The 19,559-nt window shown below is 43.1% G+C and overlaps 2 protein-coding genes across 4 annotated transcripts in view; one reads left to right on the forward strand and one right to left on the reverse strand.

Moving 5' to 3' along the window:
- The window catches only part of CENPP (centromere protein P), a 115,587-nt gene extending 108,448 nt beyond the window's left edge, over positions 1-7,139 (reverse strand). The window contains exons 1-5 of the mRNA XM_066558132.1: positions 7,063-7,139; positions 5,754-5,909; positions 5,193-5,350; positions 4,761-4,849; positions 1,929-2,017 (exon numbers count right to left, since the gene is read on the reverse strand). Of these exons, the coding sequence (XP_066414229.1) occupies positions 1,929-2,017; positions 4,761-4,849; positions 5,193-5,350; positions 5,754-5,890 (473 nt within the window). The 5' untranslated portion in view covers positions 5,891-5,909; positions 7,063-7,139. The remainder of the gene's footprint in view (positions 1-1,928; positions 2,018-4,760; positions 4,850-5,192; positions 5,351-5,753; positions 5,910-7,062) is intronic.
- Positions 7,140-8,482: 1,343 nt separating this feature from the next.
- NOL8 (nucleolar protein 8) lies at positions 8,483-18,395 on the forward strand. Of its 3 annotated transcripts, none has more exons than XM_066557895.1 (16): positions 8,483-8,664; positions 8,805-8,867; positions 9,652-9,730; positions 10,029-10,176; positions 10,966-11,034; positions 11,347-13,197; positions 13,481-13,597; positions 13,923-14,042; positions 14,371-14,455; positions 14,806-14,950; positions 15,456-15,539; positions 16,117-16,391; positions 16,604-16,730; positions 17,173-17,243; positions 17,928-18,010; positions 18,321-18,395. In XM_066557895.1, exons 1-16 carry the CDS (start codon positions 8,526-8,528, stop codon positions 18,372-18,374), a joined length of 3,510 nt encoding a protein of 1,169 aa, XP_066413992.1. In that variant the 5' UTR covers positions 8,483-8,525; the 3' UTR covers positions 18,375-18,395. The 3 variants fall into 3 exon arrangements, with proteins under 3 accessions (XP_066413992.1, XP_066413993.1, XP_066413994.1); XM_066557896.1 differs by having other exon boundaries at positions 14,809-14,950; XM_066557897.1 differs by lacking the exons at positions 17,928-18,010; positions 18,321-18,395 and having other exon boundaries at positions 16,117-16,509.
- The last annotated feature ends 1,164 nt before the right edge of the window (positions 18,396-19,559 follow it).

Below are 19,559 nucleotides of genomic sequence, written 5' to 3' on the forward strand. Positions count from 1 at the left end.
CATTTGCATACATCTGTTATTGTCACAAAATAATTAAGAAATTATATAAAAATATACCCACTTTTAAAAAATGTACAATTCTTACATAGAGATGTACCATTTATACACTAGAGCAGTACCTGCAGACTGCTGAATTTTGCTTCATTTAAAAAGATATTGTTCAAGTGCTCTAGCATTCCCCTATTTTCTTCCAAAGCAGGAACTGAGTGCCAGATTTTTAACTCTGCTGTTCTTAAAGACCAATTTCTGACACGTATTATGAAGAAAAACATAGCCAAAAAAAATTAGAAAACTGGGGAGGAAAAAAATCCCAGCCAGGAGACAAAACAGAACAGAACTAGACAATGGATTTGGCAAGACTGGGCCAAGGAAGCAAGAGAAGAAAACAAACTGGTAGGGAGGCTGAAAATGAACAAAACTGCAGAGGACCAGATTCAGCTGGTCAGGAATGGAGGGAAAAGAAGGGAAGAGGGAGGAATTTCAGGAGCAGACTAAAAAACAAAGGGCTACTTGGGAAAAGTCTGAAACTGGACATGAGGGGACTACAACTTGGAAAAAGAAATGAGGAGTAGCCCAGCAAGGGGATGGAGAAAACAGGCCCTGAAGGGAGATCACAGACCCAGGGGAACAGGGGGTGCTCTCAAACAGGCCCTGCCAGCATCAGCCATGGACTCACTGCCTCACACTGCCAGCACTCACTGTGGCCTGGACAGGGCACACAGGAAAAGTGAAATCTGAAGGTGTTATGGGGGAACAAGTTTGGGTTGTTCCCTGCCCCCAAAAAACCTACTGACCCCGTTGATCCTATTGGCTGCAAGGGTACCGACAGGCACAAGGCCACGGTGGCACATGCAAAGGGAGCCTCAGGAGAAGGCACTGCCTGCTTTGTTGGCATCTCCATCATTCATGAAAACTTGTGCTTATTTCTGAGTACTGGCACAAGGTGAAAAAGGAGAAGAGACAGGGACAAGAGAGCAGTGCTCCAGCCAGGATGAAATAAAGTCTGCCACTACTTCAACACATTCCTTTCCAGTGTGACTATTAAGTTCCAATACACTCCTGCTGTCATAAAATAGTCATGAATAAAACAGGGCAATCTCCTCTTCTAAATCCCACTTCTTGAGAGCAGTCAACTGCTCTTCCCAGTTTCACCACAGCTTTAGTAGATTTATATGGAAATCTCAAAGCCTTTAAGTACAATAGTTTTCAGTAGAGACTACTGAAGCCTGAGGTAACTCAATAGACCTCTCTATTCATCCATCTGTTGGCCCTTCTTCTCCCTCCCCAAGACCAAAAATAACAGAAAACAAAAGCAACAACTTAAAAAAAAGAAGTAAATCAATGATAATGGATTTGTTCTCAGAACAGCTTGCTAACACAATTCAGTGGAACACTGCAGCAAATAATTTGATCATTTACTCATCATGTTACCACAAGAAGTTGGCATACTCCAGAAAATAATAAGAAACAGCATTCATTCATACATTTAAGTTTTAGTATGTTAATTTTCTTAAGCTATTGCACAAATACACTAGTCCATGCTTTTAAATTACATTTTTTTGAAGACAGCAGTGAAATAAATCCTGTTGCCAATAAGAGAAATGGAATTGAGAGCTGAGAATCAGAAAGAGGCAAATACTGGACAGGGGTTCTGTGTGCATTTTAGGCATTACCCACAGTGCAGCTGACACAGACAGCTGAGGAACAATTATATAACATGAGTTTGTAAAGGTCCTCCCAGATCTTAAAAATCACATGCCTCTCATCTTCTCTCCAGGATACAGAAAGGGATGGAAGTGTTTAGGTTGGGCTAAGGACACATGACATAAAGACACTGGCTGCCAGCAATTTACATGAGAACTCAGTGCTGCATTTAGTATCCCATATCCCACACAATAACTTGCCTTGAGCAAAAAATTCCATCTTACCGTGACACAAACTTGCTCACATTTGAATCTTCTCTGGAGTCCATTATAATGCTGAGATCACTAACCACAGCAGACACTTTCTCATCCTTCTAGATTGGAGAAGGAACAACAAAATATTTTAGAAATTGCTCTAGTGAGGAGAAAAATGTGTCTATTTGCATATAAAAATATAAAGATATAATAAAAAAATATATACATATAAAAATAGAAATATATTAATGCTGCTAACTACTATAATCCTTAAAATAGCATTTTAAAAACTACAGTTTGTATGTGTGAACAGTTTCTTTTATTTCAAGAGTAGCACTATTATCCACACAAGGCTTTTGGAATAACACATGAGTTTGACAGCATAGAAAAAAAAAAGATATATAAAGGAAGGTTCATTACTTTTCACATCAATCCCACTTCTTTAAGATTCTTCTCATATTCCAACACAACCTTGAGCTGCCACATATACCAGAAAATTAACATATAAGGTTTTATCTGTTAGTTTTGGGCTGTCTCTCTAATTTTAGACCCTATAGTTTTGTCTCAAAATACTGTTATTTTTTACAATTGCTTTTACTCAGAAATATGTGTGGGATAATAAAATTATTCTAAATTAATTAATAAGCTGTAAAAGAATGAGAAAAGGTGGTCAGAGTAGAAATGAAGCCACAAAAGAAGGTAATTCTCTTTTCTATGCATTCTTGAGCACACCAAAGCAATGGATCTAATAACAGTGAATAAAAAAGCTTAAAATCATGGTTTGAAGACCATAGGAAATGCCTCACTTTAAACCCCTTATACCAAGTCACTACAAGCAAATGGGAATGGCAAGAGAGGGCTGCACACCCCCCTCAGCAGTCCCTGTGCTGCTTGGACAGAACCCTGCTGACACTGCCACCACTAAAGATGGGAAAAGCACAGCAAGGCACTACAGAGATCAGTGGATGCACTAAGGAACATCAGGAAAAATCATTTTAGGTTTAGAGCACGAGGTTCAACAGGGGGATGGGGTTGTGGAGAAGCTGCCAGCAGGCACAAGCTAACATGCCACCTTCTGAAGGGACTGGATTGCCAATGGAGGGGTTACTAACATGCCAAAATGCCTTTGTGGGGCCAAATAAAAACATTTAAAAGGAAATCACTGGGCAAGAAAGAAACTCTTTTTAAATGATTGCTTTCCCAAAAGGCTCAGACTTGTTTTGGCTGATTTTCAAGCTCATCTCCTCTCCTAATACTTAATATCATGAAGCTGAGTTAACTCAATTGTGACTTCACTACTAGAATAAATAGCTACAGTTAACAGTGTGAAAAAATTATTCCTGACCTTCTGGTGCATACCACCAGACCTGTTACCTACTGGGCACTTCCCAGAAACAGCTTTTGTTCCTCAGGTCAGGTGAAACTGCTTATAACTGCACTACCTTGTCCATGCTAATGTCAGACAGATTATTTTGAGTATGATGTACTTCCAGCAAACAAAAAAAAAAAATTCATGCAAAAATCAGCTCAAAATTATACTTTTACAGCTGAAGTGAGGGTTTTTAAGTATAGATACACCTGCTATTCCCAGGTGTATGTATACTTAAATCTCATCAGCATTCAAAGTAGCCCAAATTTTAGACATTAGGCAGCCAAGTGCTGCCACTCAGTGGTGGAACGGCTTTAGGCACCAATAGCATCGGCAGTAAATTTAACAGCCAGTAACCCCTCTGAGCCCCACTGACACCAAAGGTGCCATCATGCTGCAGGAGATGCAGCTGAGAAACATTCTAAGTGCAGTTTTATACATGCAAATGTCAAGAGGCATCATGAAGACCACAAGTTTTAAGTCACAAATGGACTTCAGAGGTTGCTCATTCAGCTGAACTCTTGCAGTTTCAAAGGATAAAATCCACATGTGGGTACCTAAATATTCAGTTCCCAAATTCTTAATATGGCTTTTCTAAAGAATAGGAAGGACATCTTTACTGTTCACTCCCAGTCCCATCTCATTAAATTAAAAAAAAACAAAACAAACAACTTTAAAGCTGAGCTGAAAAATCAAGTTTTCATGATGTTAGAAATACCATTACAAAGTACAAGTGTTAGAAAAATGCTACTGCAAATTGGGGTAGAAACTGTGTTCCTTTGCTTAGCATCTTGAATTCTGTGCTAAGAATAGAGTCTTATAAAAGAGCTCCCTCCCAGAAAATCTGCAATCATTGGTGTAACTTGTGGCAGTGCTGCAATGACTACTCACCAAAGCACACACAAATATAACCAAAGGAAAAAAAAAAACAAACAAACCCAAACCAACAAAAAGAGCTGCTGAAGTTTGTAGTGCTTTAGCTTTTCCTGTTTCTTCCAGAGAGGTAACATTTGGCATCTTCCAATTTCCAGAATAAGGTATGTGACAATAGAATGTGCTGTGTGGGATGAAAGCTGTGCTGGGTCAGGCCCCAGTGGGGACCTGGCAGAGCTGAAGGACACCAAGTGTTCCCAGGGCTTTACCTCAGTGTCAGGCTGCAAGAGCATCCTGCAGGGAGCACCTTTTGGGAAGGAAAGGTGATAAAACCCTGGCAGTACTGGGTTAACAGCTGGACTTGATTTGAAGGTTTTTTCCAACCTAAATAATTATAGGGTAACCACTTTGAGGCTCAACACTAAACCTGACCTCCTATCAACTATCTTGCTTGGATGCACACAGAATTCCTAAGTTGGGTCCAGATGTTAAAGAGCCAAAAGAACACACTGAAACTTAAAGAGTTGAAGGTTTCAGCTGGAAAAGGCAGCAGTGAGATTTGTCCATTTAAAGTTCTGTTTGGTAGCTGTTTTTTTTTTAAAGCATACATTGACCCTTACCTGCATTTCAAGAAGCTGGAATTCCAGTTGAAAAGGTAGGGAGTGACACCTCCCTGCTAATCTGTGCTTCCGCACCGTCTTGTTTGGAGCTGTTAGAAAATCAAGTTAACAGAACAATCAATTCCACTTCTATTCAATAACTGCTGCATTTCTTCCCTTAGTCAGAGTTAAAGTACCCTTACCATTCCTCATGTAAATAAGTTTAACACACTAAAAAACACCACCAACAAACTCCACTTTCCTCCTAAGCAAAGCACAATAGTAGTCTGTCCCTTTCCCATCAAGAAAAGGACAATATTGAAACTATTCTGTCAATGAACCAAATCTTACTGTATTTCAAAGGCATTGTCTTTCTGCTAACAGTGAATTAGAAGAGAGGTTTGCAGATGAACTGCAACCAGTATGCTCAGTAAAGGGCACAAAACTGCTTACTCTTTTCCACTGTTTTCTTGGAATGACTTGTGAAATGAATCCCAGTAAATTCCATTAAAAATGAGAGATCTCTTTCTAGACTTTCAAGCTGAGCTTTCAGGTCTGATAGAGATTCATGTTCCTTGGTTTCTCCCTCAGTTTCTCCTTGGAGTGATTTCCTAGAATGGAAGAAAAAAAAAAAAGGTCAAAATACCCAGACCTAGCATATTAGTACAGCAATATCATTAAATAAAAGGCATTAGTAATGGGATCTGATGGTTTTCAGACCCAAATCAAGTTTCCAAGGAGTCAGTTTCAGTTGGATCACATTGCTGGAAATAATAAACCTATTCTAACTTACATAAACTCTTTCCAGCCACTGCCAGGTAGACACAGCTTTTATTCTAAGTCTGGAGGTGCAAGTGTCCATTTTGAGATATGTGCAAAAACATCCAAGAAAAACTACTTATTTTATCCATGGAGTTTGCATTTACAAAGTCCTAACATAGAGACAAAAGCTTAGCCCAAACAATTTTGACAAAGAAATTCTGTTAATCTAACAAATGAAAAAAAAAAGCATACATTGCCTTCAGTATCTCCTCATCAGAAAAGAAGGTGGATTCTTGTCTCATATCTTCATACTGTTCTGTCAGCAGCCTAATTTCCTCTTCCAGTGCCTGGATTTCCTTTTCATAAGCTTGAAAAATGCCCTCATCCATTTCTCAGATCTCAGAATCACTGCATAAAACAAAATAAGGATTTTTCTCAGGAACAATCAATTTTCTAAAATCACAAATATAACATTAGGCAACTGTTTCAAGATACAGAGCACTGGACAGCCTCCAGAGACAGAAGCTAAATCAGGGATCTAATGGAGTCAAAGGCTTTCTGAAGCTTTTTAATTAGTCATTATTTGATCCAGGAGTGCACTCAGCTGTTTTCCATTTGCTGTAATAGAACAACAAGCTGCTGCACAGGTAAGAACCAACTGCAATCAGAGACAAGAACAGAACCCAGCTTTGGCCAATTGACCTAATGACTCACCTGGGCAGACGAGGCACAGCTGCTCCCAACACAATCTGCCACAGAGTGGGCAGCACTACAGAGACACTCACTGCAAACACTTTTCACCAATAATTTAAAAAATAAACCTCAGTTTTCAGGAAAAAAAAACTAATCTGACATTCAGCCTAGCTACAACACATTCAAAAGCATGTGGAAGATATATGCAGCTCAGAATTAATGTGCTAATACTTTTGACCAGGAAAAACCCAACATTTAATTTTGTGTGTCTTTAAACTACTCTTTGTGGAGTGTTTAAAATGTTTTAAACCACCCCTACTCTATGTGGTATGCAAGTTCCACACTAACATCGTTCAGTCAAAGGGGATGAGGGGGAAATTGGATTTTGTTTATTTCCTAGGTGCCTTTATAACACACATAAGAAAACAACTTAGAAAGCACACTTTGCATTAAAAACTTGCTTAGTGAGTAAAGGAAGCATATGCAATTAAATAAGCATCCCATGGTCGCCAGATTTTTTTGGACTGGATACGGTGAAGAAAGTCACAGACACAATAAAGAGTATGGTGTGAAAGAGAAAAACATTACCACAGCCAAAATGTTACCCCATGTCAGCTGATACCTCTTTTAACAGCAGTAACAGGAGACATAAACTACTTACAGCTACTTAAACTCAAGGATTTCACTAAACAGCAGAAGACTCCAAACATTAATTATGACTTCAAATATTTTATATCTAGAAAAAAATCCCTACTCTTGAATCAAGTAAAACAGAACTTTTACAAACAGTTCTCCTCTTATATATCGTACATGTGTATATTTATAAATATTTGCGCATTAACATCACATCTTTCATATTTTTACGTACCTGCCCGTTTACAGCTCCGAGTATTTGACTTTATGCTGCCCCAGGAGGAGCTGAGAAGCGCTTTGGAGCGTTTGTGAGAACCGAACCGGTGCGTTCCGTGCCTGCTGCTTCCCTGCAGAGACCCTCCAGACCCTGGCAGGGCGATGCTGAATCGCGACTCGTCCGAGGAGCCGGGGCTGACCCGCGCCGAGGCTCAGGGGTGACAGAGGTGCCCCGGGGCCGAAGCGGATGCCCGAGCAGCGCAGTCCGGAGCCCTGGGAGCCGGCCCTGAGAGAGGAGCGGAGGGAGCGGACGCTGAGGGCGCTGAGGGGAGGGCAGCGCTCAGACCCGGCACTGAGGGGACGGCAGTGAGCGGTGGAGCCGGCGCTGAGGGCAGGGCAGCGCTGAGACCCGGCGCTGAGGGCTCTGAGGAGAAGGCGGTGAGCGATGGAGCCGGTGCTGAGGGCAGGGCAGCGCTGAGACCCGGCGCTGAGGGCTCTGAGGGGAAGGCAGTGAGCAATGGAGCCGGTGCTGAGGACGCTGAGGGCTCTGAGGGGAAGGCAGTGAGCGATGGAGCCGGTGCTGAGGGTGCTGAGGGCAGGGCAGCGCTCAGACCCGGCGCGCGCGCCCCGCACTTTTCGAACCGCGCGCCAACTCCCGAGCCCGGGCGCTACCACAGCTGCTGCCCCAGCGGGTGCCGCCGGCCGCTCCTTCCTTCTCCTCCCTGTCGAACAGCAGAGCCGCTGGGGGATAATTCCCGAGCTCTTTATCATAAATGAAAGTAAAAAAGCCTTGCTTTGTCGGCTGTTCCTTTGTTCGCGTCAATTTTTGCTCGCGTGTTATGGAAAACACCCCCACTTTTCTTCCAGGTTTGTCACTTTCAAAGCGTCCGCTGCCACAGGAGCCAGCCCCCGTGTTCCCAGCACACCTGTCCGGCCGGAAACAGGAACCTAGCAGAGGCGAGCAGAATCCAGCGGCACCAGGAGGCGGAACCCTTCTTTTCGAGGGCTGGGAAAAGTTGCCGGGGGGAAGGTAAAGCTATTGCGCTGTAAGGTTCGCACATGGCGGCGGTGAGGCCGGGCCGGGGGCGGCGGGACTGGGGGTCCCTCGATATCTCCCGGGAGGGGAGGGTTGGGCTGCGGGCTGTGTTTCGTGTTCCCGCTCTAGGGAACCCTTGGGTTATATTGTAAAGAGCGGTTTGCCCTTATTCTCTGTGCTGTATGTGCATACATTTATGTGGTTCAGTGTTTTAAAAAACCCCTGAACTCCAGTTTCCTGCAGCAGCACGGGGTTTGCTGTCGCTGCTTTGGAACAGAGCGTGGTACCCACTGCAACTCTGCTCATAAGGTTGTTCGTGGCTTTTAATGCACTGATTTGTCCCTGATTCGCTGTTCTAATCACGTTAATTTGCGTGTCGCTGAACTGTTTTGTCTCCCTGCAGAGGAACAGAGGGTGTGTCCTGGTGTGACACCTTGGATGGCAGCATGGAGAAGGAACAGGTTTCCAAACGTCTCTATGTTGGAGGACTTGGCCACACGGTTTCCAAGGCTGAGCTGGAAGAAAGATTTGGCAATTTTGGGCGTGTTTTGGAGGCAGAGATTATTACCAGGAAAGATGATCAGGGTAAAGGTTTTCTTTCAATTTTTAAAAGTTATTTGCTTTTCTGTTTAGAGCATGAAATAGAATTTTTGCTTTAGAGACAGTTGTGTTTTAAAAGAATGATGAAACTACATGAAATTAACTTAACGTTTGTCATTGATCAGGAAACCCTACGAAAACTTTTGCTTACATCAGTGTGAACATTTCTGATGCAGATCTGAAAAAGTGTAAGTACTTTTTTGGTTTTGTTTTTTTTCCCTTAGTTATGTTTTTGAGCCAAGTTACATTGCTGATAGCTCATCCCATGTTGTCACATCCAGCTGTGGTCATGGTAGAGCCTCTTTCATTTTCTTGTCACGTTGATTTTAATTTCTTTAAGCTGCAGCTTTGTGGAAGCTGCTTTGCTGAAGTTTTCAGAAATTGCTGTGAGCAGATTGAAAAGATCCCTTGTGACTGAAGGAGGTGATTTGTGAGTTTCAGAGCCTCAGGGAATAGTCTGCCTTGGAAGAGACCTTAATGATCATCTCATGATGGATGAGTCCATGGCAGGGACTCCTTCCACTGTCCCAGGCTGCTCCAAGCCCTGTCCAGCCTGGCCTGGGACACTTCCAGGGCTGGGGCAGCCACAGCTGCTGTGGGCACCCTGTTTGTTTGTTCTAAGCCTTTTATGGCTCATGTGCTTTTGTCAGATCTATAAAACACTGAAATTGATTTCTGTGAGAGGACAGCCAGAAGAAGAGCTGATGTAAAGCTTCTTCTGCAATGTGCCCCTGGCTCTGGGGAATGCTGCATTAGGTACTTTTGAAGGGAGAACTTCAGTTTTGGCTGTAAACCTGCTGGTTTAAGATTTGGATATTAGCCCTCTCAGCTGCAGCCCTGACCCAAGTGGGCAATCAGGTACAAGGTGATGCTGGGGGAGCCTCAGGCTGTCATACAAGGAGGCCTAGTGAACTCTGTGAGTGCTTTTTTTTTTGCTGTAGAAAATACTCATCTCTCATCTTTGTTTTGCAGGCATGTCAGTTTTAAATAAAACAAAATGGAAAGGGGGGATACTCCAAATTGAGTTGGCCAAAGAAAGCTTTTTGCACAGGTAAAAACCAATCTTTCAAATGTATGTTGTCGCTAAAACTGCCCTTTTTCTGCTTATCTGATAATGTTGTGGCTGTACTTTGATTTTGTACTCTCTTATTGTTTCAGTTTTGATAGATTCTCTGGGCTGTTGCTTTACCTTTGATGCTGTAACAGGTTTTGCATCACTGTTCCCTCAGGGGTGATGGGGTTCATCCCCTGAGTGGGGGAAGTCCCAGTGGCTGCTGTTCTTTGGGAGGGGATCACTGCCAGCTCCAATTCTGCACCTTTTTCCATGGGTGATATGCTTTCTGGTACAGGCTGGCCACGGAGAGGGAGGAAGCAAAGCTGCAGAAAGAAAAACCACAGAGAAATGACCAAATGTGTCTGTTGGAATCACTGAAAAATAAGGGAGTTGTGGATTTCCACATGAGAGCAGTACCAGGTACAGAGGTGCCAGACCATAAGGTATGGTGGGGTAGATGTATAAGAGAAATAAAACAACAAAAAGCAAGCTCATTGCATCTAAATTCATGCCAGATTTATTATTTATGTAAAGAAACTTCATTATTAAGAGTGACAGTCCAAGCTGTGGAAAGTACTCTGAGGAAATACCTTGTGTGTAGACAGGAGAGGGCTCCTGTCATTCTTTGCAATGGGTGGAAATGATCATGGACATACTGTCCACTGTTCCTCACTGATACTGGGAATGTGCTTGTGTCACCCTTAAAAGCTTGTAAAGGGAATTATTTCCATGCACCACACAACTTTTGGTGGCTGGGTTGGGCTTCAGCACAGGATCAGGGTCTGCCCATGCAAATTTAGGCAACAAAATTTATATTTACTATAAAGTTTTCAAAACTGTTTGCTAAGCACAGAGTGGTTTTTAAAATATTTTTTGTGAAAAGGGGGAAAAGAGCAAAATAATAGTGATCCTGTCTTTGTAGGTATCAGTGTTGATTCATAAACCAGAAACCCCGTGCTAAAAACAGCACTTGTAAAGAAATTTATTTCTTTATTATCACTCTTTATTTGTAGGTTTTAGAAATTTTTATTTGGTTGGCTTTGGTTTGTTTTGTTTTTGAGGAGGCTGGCCAAGTTGTGTGTTAGGGTTCATTAGAGAGAATAGAGAAAAAATAATTAATCACATGTGGTTCTTTATTAGTGTTTTTGTTATTCAAGAATAAACATTTGTTTTATTCCAGAGTTACTTCTACTCTCTTTTTTTAACACTTGAGTATTTTTCTTTTCTTTCAGAAATGGGTTGTTGGAAAATTTGGCAGAGTCTTGCCTATCCTGCACCTCAGGAATCAACAAAAAAATAAAATATCCTTTTCTGATTGTTTGCCCTTGAACACAATTCCCTTCTTTCTTTTGTCATATAGGAAAACAGTTGCTTGACAGTCCTAAATTTTACTCCTCTGTCAGGCTTAATTTACTGAATCCCCCAAGTAAACCCTGCAGTAAGTTTGTGTGACTTGAGCAGTTGTTTTACACTGCACTCAGTTGCTTAAAGGCTTGTGGTCATAGCATGAGAAAAGATTCTTTGCTGTCCTTCCCTGCAGAATTCAGCCTCTTCATAAAGCCCCGAGTCTGCTGAAAAAACTGGGACCTTTCAAATCCTTAACTCATTCTAACGTGGTGAAGTACGACCCCTCCAAGTACTGCCACAACCTGAGGAAGCTGGAGGCAGAGCTGGCACCTGCAGCCCCTGTGGCCCAGCTCACCTGGAGCCTGCCAGGGGGGGACGGCAGCAGGAAGAGGAGAGGGGAATCCCCTGGCACCGGGAAAGCTCCGCAGAAACGGAGGCAGTCCCTGGATGGAGCAGCTCTGCCCTCTGGGCGCCCTTCACGTCCCAAACACACAGACTCACCCCAGCTCGGCCAAAGATCAAAACCCAAACCTGCTGAGGAGTTGGAATTGCCTCCAGCAAGGAGATTGGATGGGAAAATACCTAAAAATGCTAATGGAGTTACAGCCAAAAATAATAGCAGTGTTTCTGATAGTGACGTTGATTCTGAAGAGGAGATCAGAGCAATGGTAAAGAAAGAGGCAGAAAGACAGAAAGCTGAAAATGTTGAGACTGAAAGTGAGCACCTGGAAATTGTTGGGGATAATTTTGAATTAAAATACAGTAGCCACTGGTCCTTAAGCAATTCAGATGCCATGAAGAAAGTTATCAAAGGAAGTAACAAAGAGAAAGAGGCTATGGAATGTGATAATGGTTATGATTCAGCAGATACAGATGAAATCATTGCTGAAAGTAAAACTCCAGAAGACTTGAAACAGGAGAGGATGAAAAATAAAGAAATATTAGCTAAAAAAAAAAGTGGTTTGGTAAATAGCTCCTCACTGAAACCTCGCAGTTTAAAAGAAGAACACATTGAAAGAAAAGGGAAAAGCAAAAAATCCAAAATTGCTGCCCTGCAGAGTACAGCAGCCAGCAGTACAGTAGAGACATGGGATAGTGACAGCTCTTGTTCAGAGTCTGAAACCAGCTCTGATTATGAGTCCATGATGCAGAACTGTTACCGCCTAGACTTTACCTTGGATGACTTAAAAGCACTGGCCACAGAAAACACTGGGACACCTGCAGAGGGGTCAGGCAGTGAACAGACTCCTTGTCAGTCCAGTGCTGAAGATAATCCCAAGGGTAATACTGGAAATAAACCAAAACTTTCTAAATTTCACCCTGCAGTTAAAAAAAGCCCCATCTGTCCTGAAGATGTGCTGGCTGATATTTTAGCAGGGGAGGAGGATGCTGTTGAGGAAAGCTCCAAGGGACAGAATAATTCACGTTTGAAATATCAGCCCTTCAGAGGAATAGGGTCCCTTTGTGTAAAAGAGTCAAGTAAGGACAGCACTTGCTTAAAGAAGAAGTCTGTAGAAAGTTTGGGAGTTGAAGCTTGTACATCTCATTTTGGGGAGAAGTCATCTAAAAAGCAGCCAAAGGACCATCCCTTGTGTTCACTTGAAGTCAGCAGCAAAAAGAGACACAAAGTGCCTTTTGAACAGCATGAGGAACTGTCAGCTGCTGCCTCCTCAGCCGGTCAGAGACTTCAGCCTGGTTCCAGGCCTCATTTGCAAGGGAAGAACAAAGGTGTGAGTTCTCTGCAAGACCAAAGTTCAGAGCACAGAGCTGCTGCTGCCAGTACTGATCATGGTGATGGGAGCAGTGACATGGACAGTGATGCCGCAGGGGCCCAGGAGCACCTTAAACAGCAGCTGAAGAGGCCAAAACTGCTTTCCAAAACATTAAAGAGGAATACAAGCAAAAAAACCCCAGAATGTGAAGGTAATAAAGGTGGGAATGAGAACACCAGCCCTTGGGAAGATAAGGAGATTTGTCTTCGAGCTGCTGCCTCAAAGGAGCCCAGTACAATAGAGAAACAGCTGCAGGACAACCAGAGGAGGCTGGCAGCTCTGGAGGAGAGACACAGAGAGAGGGAATTACAGAAGAAACTCATTCAAGGAGCTCTTTCAAATCTGGTAATTACAACTTCTACCTGAATAGTACACAATACAAGGACGAGGGTAATTAGTACATGTGGGATAAGATGTTTTAAAATCATAATCTGGAATTTCTAATGACATTGCCAGTTTTCTTTTCAGAGTATACAAAATGCTGCATACCCCCTCCCTGCAATACCTGTAGAGTTGCAAGAGGAATACTGGGTTCCTGTTTTTGTGTCATGAAAGCATCTTTAAGATAATTGTGTCAGAGCACAGCAGGTATTTGATGTGTTTGACTTGACAGTTCACTCCTTCCTAGGACAGGCAGCCAGCAGGACAGCACAAACACATCATATTTGATTCTGATGTGGAAGATGAAGCTGAAATGGATGAGATGTTGAAAAAGGATGGAAGTTTGGGAAATGGGCATGGAGAAGTAAGTGTTACTGGGAAAAAATCAGTATGATGTAATCAGAAAGTTGAATTTTTATACCAAACTATCTCATATTGTAACACCTGAGTTTTCCTTTGCATGGGTATTTTGGCTATGATAAAACTGAATAGTCATACCTGTAAAGCAGAATTGCACAAGGTGTGTGGACAGGTAAGATTTGAAGCATATGGATCAGGAAGGGAGCTGGTTGTGCAAGAAATCTGCTTTTTCAGCTAAACTGGAGAGCACATGAACAAAGTTGGTACTGATTTACATTGTGTCATTTATGTGAACAGCTGCTTTTCTCTTTTCTGTTTGTGTAACAAAGGATAAGTTGGCTCCCAAACCTTCGGGCAGACTGTTTGAGAGCAGTGAGGATGAGGAAGAGGATACGGATGATGAGCGATTCAAAATTAAGCCCCAGTTTGAAGGCAAAGCTGGTGAAAAAGTGAGTGAAGCCATTACTGTAATTTAGTTTTCCTCTAAGTCTCCATAGCACACTTCAAAAGAACATAATTTGTGTCTTTTCATTCTTGCTGAATATGATTTTTATGAACTTGAAACAGAATTCCCGTAAAGGAACGACATAATGTGTGGTGGGGAGTGGGAGGAGTTTCTCTGACACTGCCATCTTCATATACAAAGAAATTACTGAAAAAGGCATCAAAAGCTAAACATAAAGAGTATGTTGCCATTGTTCTAGTAAAAAAGAAAAAAAGTTACTGAATTATGATTTTCTTCTCCAGTGCTTAATAGCATCTGTTTCATTTGTTCAGCTCCTGCAGCTGCAATCTCGCTTTGGCACCGATGAAAGGTTCCGCATGGATGCTCGATTCCTTGAGAGTGACAGTGAGGAAGAAGGTAAGGCTGATCACATTTCCTGGTTACTGCTGGCCACAGAGCCTTCCAGCAGCCTTTCTTGCTTTACTGCATCTGGTGTAGAGCGTCTGTCAGTGGCAGGGTTGCACAGTTGTGTGATGCAATCAGGGAACGGGTTAAATAAATGTTCTGACTTTGCCATGAAATAGATGCTTGTGACATTTCTAATGAAAGGTTTTCTACAGTGCAAGGTAGAAAACCTTCAAGTAGCTTCAAGATAAAAGGAAGTGATGTGTTCATAGATGTGAGCTCTACTAGAGCTATAGTAAATGTTATACATCCCACATTACAGGCTTAGCAGAGTAAATAGAATGTATTTCTTTTTCTCTTAGCAGAGACAAACAGTGTAAAGGCAGATGAAGAAGAGGAGCTTGCTGCAGAGAAAAAGAAAAATCTGCAAATACTGGGAAGCCTCCTGAATATCAACCTGGAGCAGCCCAAGCCAAATAAAACAGCCACAAGTGTGAAGAAATTCAAGTATGAATTATCTGCTATCAGTAAAGAAGGAGGTTTAGGAAGGCTTAGGAAGGAGGCTGAAAGACCCTGAAATCTTTGAATTTTGGAAGATGGGCATAAAGGGTTCTTGTGTGTTGGTTTGGGTTTTTTACTCCACTAGACTATTTGAATTTATGCAGTGCTTGGTACTAGAAGAAATATATCCACATCTATATGGATTAGCTGTGTTTATGTAGCTCCTCAAGAGATGATCAAGTGCAGGTCCTCACTGCATAACATACAAGTGAGGGCTGTGTTTTATCAGAAACATCACAATTTGATTAAATCCACTTCTCCTTATATGTTTCCTGACCCAGACAGTGACTAGAGGGTGCTTTCTAACTGCCAGTTACATTTTGGATCGATTTAGACCTTGTTTGGTAAAGGAACTAATCTGAATCTTGCTCTGACTGTAAAATTTTGAGGTAGCTTTCATTTTAGCATTTAGATTGTACACTGGTGTTTATTTTTCTTTCTATTTTTACAGAGATATAAATGCCCTCCGTTATGATCCAACAAGAGAGGACCATGCAGTTTTTGAAAGGAAACCAGGTGCTACAGAAAAGGAGAGGTAGTATTACAGCTCGGTAACTAAGTTGTGTTTCCTCCCATGTAAAGATGATTATAGCAACAGACTGAGTTTGAAACCATCCAGATTGATCTGATTCTAATTTAGTTCTCTCTCCGGTGGCTAAAATCAAGATATAATAGGAACTCTGACTACTAAAACCAACATGTAGTGTCATCTTTCCTTTCTAGTCCATCTGTTTTCTGGATGCCATTTTCTGTCCTCACTGAAGGTCAGAAAGATCAATTCAGGGACTTGAAGATTTGCAGGTCTGTGGGAAAAGCTTAAGAAATTTGTACTAAAGATTGATCAGATTAAGAAATCTGTGCTACCTTGATTTCTGTGTAACTGTGTATTCAGTGAAAAGTCACTTAAGGATGTGGCTTATTACAAAGGACTCTTGTTCCTGCCTTTAGACTCCAACCTGTGATGTTTCCCCACTGCTTACCCTTGATAATGAACCACTCCTTAATGGGCTTGGATATGCTTAGGGAGACATTCAGAGCAAGGTGGCTCTTAGGGAAGCTGTCTCTGAAAAGGACGTGTGCTGTGTTGCTATCTTTGAACAATTTCATTTCAGTAAAGCCAAAAGGAAGAAGAAAGAAGAGAGTGAGACACTGCCTCAAGTGTCTGAAGAAATCTATTATGATATTGCTGCTGATTTGAAAGACTTGTTTGGATCTTCAAAGAAAACACCAGAAAAGACGGAGGAAATACCCTGGGACAAAGAAGATGCACAGGACTCTGCCCCAGATGACCATTTGGGACCTTTGCCTGAGAACGACACAGCTCAGGAGTCGAGTTCTTTCAAGTTTTCCTTCTTTGGAGACATAGAGGAGTTGGGCATCAAAGAAGGTAACAGCAGAATGTGTAAAAGATCCCTAGAACACAGTGGAAAATACTGGAGGAAAGATACAGCTAGGAAAATCTGGGAGGAGAACATTCTGTCCTTCCTAAATCTGTCTTCTCCACTGTAAGTATTTCACTTGAAAAGAGAAATTTTTCCTGACCAGTAGAGGAATAATCTGGTTTTGGCTTTTTTTTCTCTATGGGTGCTGTCATTGCAGAGCCTTATGCCCTTGGAACAATAAAGCCGGTAAAAGCCACATGGCAAGAGGATCCACGTTTCCAAGACAGCAGTTCTGAGGGTGATGATGAACCTGAGATGTCAGAGATTGAACAGGACCAAGAAACGCAAGTTCCATTTCTCTTTGTTGTCTACTTGGCTGTAGTAGTTGGATGCTGTGGGAATATTAACTCAGGAAATGGGAAAGGGACATTGCACACCTCTGAGCAACCAAAGTCATCTCGGAAAATCGTTTGTGCTGCACAGAGTCAAAACTCCCAGCAGCACATTTGATGTGAAGATGAATATGGGAAGAGAGAGTTGAGCACAAGAAATTAACTGGGTCATTTTGGTTTGACCAACTCCAAAGTGAGTTTGGCTAAAAGCCAAAGACACGGTCAGTTTTCTCTTTAAAAGTGGGTTTTGTAAAAAAAAAAGCTCTATTTGGGGTTCCTAGGGAATAAAGCTTTTCAATGGATACCATTTCTCTGAAGCACTACAGTTTGAAGTCATGTCCATGGAATTTGATAGTACAATTTAGGATGCTCAAATCCCTTTGTCCTTGTCTAGGTTTCTTTCTTTACCACGCACAGGAAGTGCTAGAGTTTTTTTCTTCTCCAAAGATGATGAACGCCTAAGAGGTATGACAGAATTTCTTCAACCCCTTTTCAATTTTTTTTTCCTTTTAAACCCTTCCTGGAATTCAGGGAGGAGGAAAAAATGCTGCCTAGTTATGAAAGTTTTCTAGTCAAAAATTTGCCACCCTTATTTGTGGTCCAAGTTGTGGTAGAATCCTGTGAGAAAGTCCTGGTAAAATAGAGGCCAAGCAGATTTCTGGCTTTCATTTCTTTCAGACAATTACAGAATAGGAATCTGGACTTGTAGAGTTTACCAAAAAATCACTCACATGACAGCTTACCTAGACATTTTGGTTCCTTGCCAGCGTATTTTAGTGAACTGCAGTCTTCCAGCCTAATTTACAGGGTGTGTTGAAATGGAGAGCTCAGGCCTCAGCAGGCCTCAGTTCTGGGGGAAGATGGGGGGTGCTGGTGCTGAGCTTCAAATGAAAGAGCTGCCATTTCACTGCAATTCAGATTGCAGCATGTTGAGGAAAACTGCTGCTGCCTTTCTTTCCATGTTCTTAGCACAGCAGGCCGCAGTAGGGAACATTTCTGCTGAAGCCAAGGTGTGGTGGGGGGCAGGAGAACAGGAAGGATGGTGAAGAATTGATTTCTGATTTTAGTGCTGTGTTGGTCATGATTGTTAGAAGCAGCAGCACAATCACAAGCGTTTAAGCCTATTAATTGGTTGTTTCTTTTGTGCAGAAGGCCCAAAGTTATTCTGTAGATCAGTAGAGCTCAGTGAAGAACAAGAGGGTTGGGAAGACAGACGTAGATTATTGCTTGAGGTGAGTATGTAACATCTGTTCCCTGGTAAGTCTGGGTGAAAGCTGAGCCTGGGGAGGGACTGCAGGTATGAATGTGCATGCAAAATGAATTCAGGACCTCGAGAAGAGCTTTAAATTTGTAATGAAGAGGGAAGAGAAGTTTTTTAGTGTACCGGTGTGTATAACATCATGTTGTGTGGTCCAGTCAGGTAAACCACTACATCTCTGTATGTTACAGGTGCAGGTACTTAACTGTATGTTAGGAATGTATTTAAGAGAAAAAGTGGATTCAAAAACTTATAATACTATGTTGTATATTCACCATTTTCAGGAATGCAGGAAGAAGCACAAGGATGCCAAAAGAAAAGTGAGAGCAAAACAATAAATTTTCTTTCACAGATCAAAAGCTTTTCCTCTTTTTCTTCTTTGAAGGAGTTGCCAAACAACGTTACTTTCAAAATCCTTTCAAAGGTCTAACAGGGCTCAATATCAGCAAACCCTGTTAGGCCGTGTTTGGGAGCTGGGGCTGAGGCTCTTGTGTCCTGGGGAGCCACGGGAAGGCTCCAGTCCTGACTGTGAGGCCAGGCCGGGGCCATGGAGCTCCAGCCCATCCCTGGTGGATGCATGGGCAAGCAGGAATGTCAAGGGACCCCAGGGCCAGGCCAGGCCAGAGCAGTGCCCCCAGCCCTCCAGGAGCGGATGGGCTCTGCCAAGCCCAGCCTGGGCACTGCCCCCAGCCCAGAGCCCTGAGGTGTGGGGCCCCTCTGGTCCCTGGGCAGCCACGTCCCTGCCCTACCTTCTCCTCCCGCTGTCAGGTCGCACTGACACTCGGCCTGAGCCCAGCGTTCCCTTTTGGGGCCAAGGGAAATCTCTGCTCCTGCCTCTGGCACAGGGCGCTCTGCCAGCAGGTCAGGGAAGGAGACAGCCCCAGAGAGAGGCGTGAGCAGTGGAGGAAAGCCAACATCACTGCAGTCTTGCAAAAGGGCACCAAGAAGGAGCCAGGAAAGTGCAGGCCCATCAGCCTCAGCTCCATCCCCAGAAAGGTGACAGAACAGCTCCTCTTGGATGCCATCTCTGAGCCTGTGCAGTAACAGGAATGGAAACCATGCTTGACCAATCCCACAGCCCCCTCTGCTGCAGTGACTGGCTGGGTTTGCGAGGGGAGAGCAGTGGTTGTTGTCAGCTGGGACTTCAGCAAGGCTTTGTCCCTGCCTCCCCTAACAGGCTCCTGAGGCAGCTCAGGGCCAGTGGGGCAGAGAAGTGGCCAGGGGAGCTCCAAACTCAGATAGCTGTGAGCTCAGGGGGCCGTGCTGGGGCCAGCCTTGTTTGCCTTATTCCCCAGTGACCTGGCAGAAGGGACAGAGCGCTGCCTCAGCGTTTGCTGATGGGACAGAACCGGGAGCAGGGGCTGAGGCACCACAAGGCTCTGCTGCCCTTCAGCGAGACCTGGACAGGCTTAGAGAGTTGAGCAGAGAGGGACCAATTGAAATTGCACTGGGGAAAGCCTCTAGAAGAGCTTCAGGCTCTGTAATTAGCAGGCAACAGAAGTGTTTTAGTATACTGGAGTCTA

This window comes from Molothrus aeneus, chromosome 12 (genome assembly GCF_037042795.1).
Source record: "Molothrus aeneus isolate 106 chromosome 12, BPBGC_Maene_1.0, whole genome shotgun sequence".
Lineage (NCBI taxonomy): Eukaryota > Metazoa > Chordata > Aves > Passeriformes > Icteridae > Molothrus > Molothrus aeneus.

Bases quoted from the DNA above. Each gene is read 5' to 3' on its own strand.
- NOL8 (XM_066557895.1), top strand. From the start codon at position 8,526: ATGGAGAAGGAACAGGTTTCCAAACGTCTCTATGTTGGAGGACTTGGC. The intron at 8,665-8,804 runs GTAAAGGTTTTC...GTCATTGATCAG, and splicing joins TACCAGGAAAGATGATCAGG to GAAACCCTACGAAAACTTTT. The intron at 17,244-17,927 runs GTATGACAGAAT...TCTTTTGTGCAG, and splicing joins AGATGATGAACGCCTAAGAG to AAGGCCCAAAGTTATTCTGT.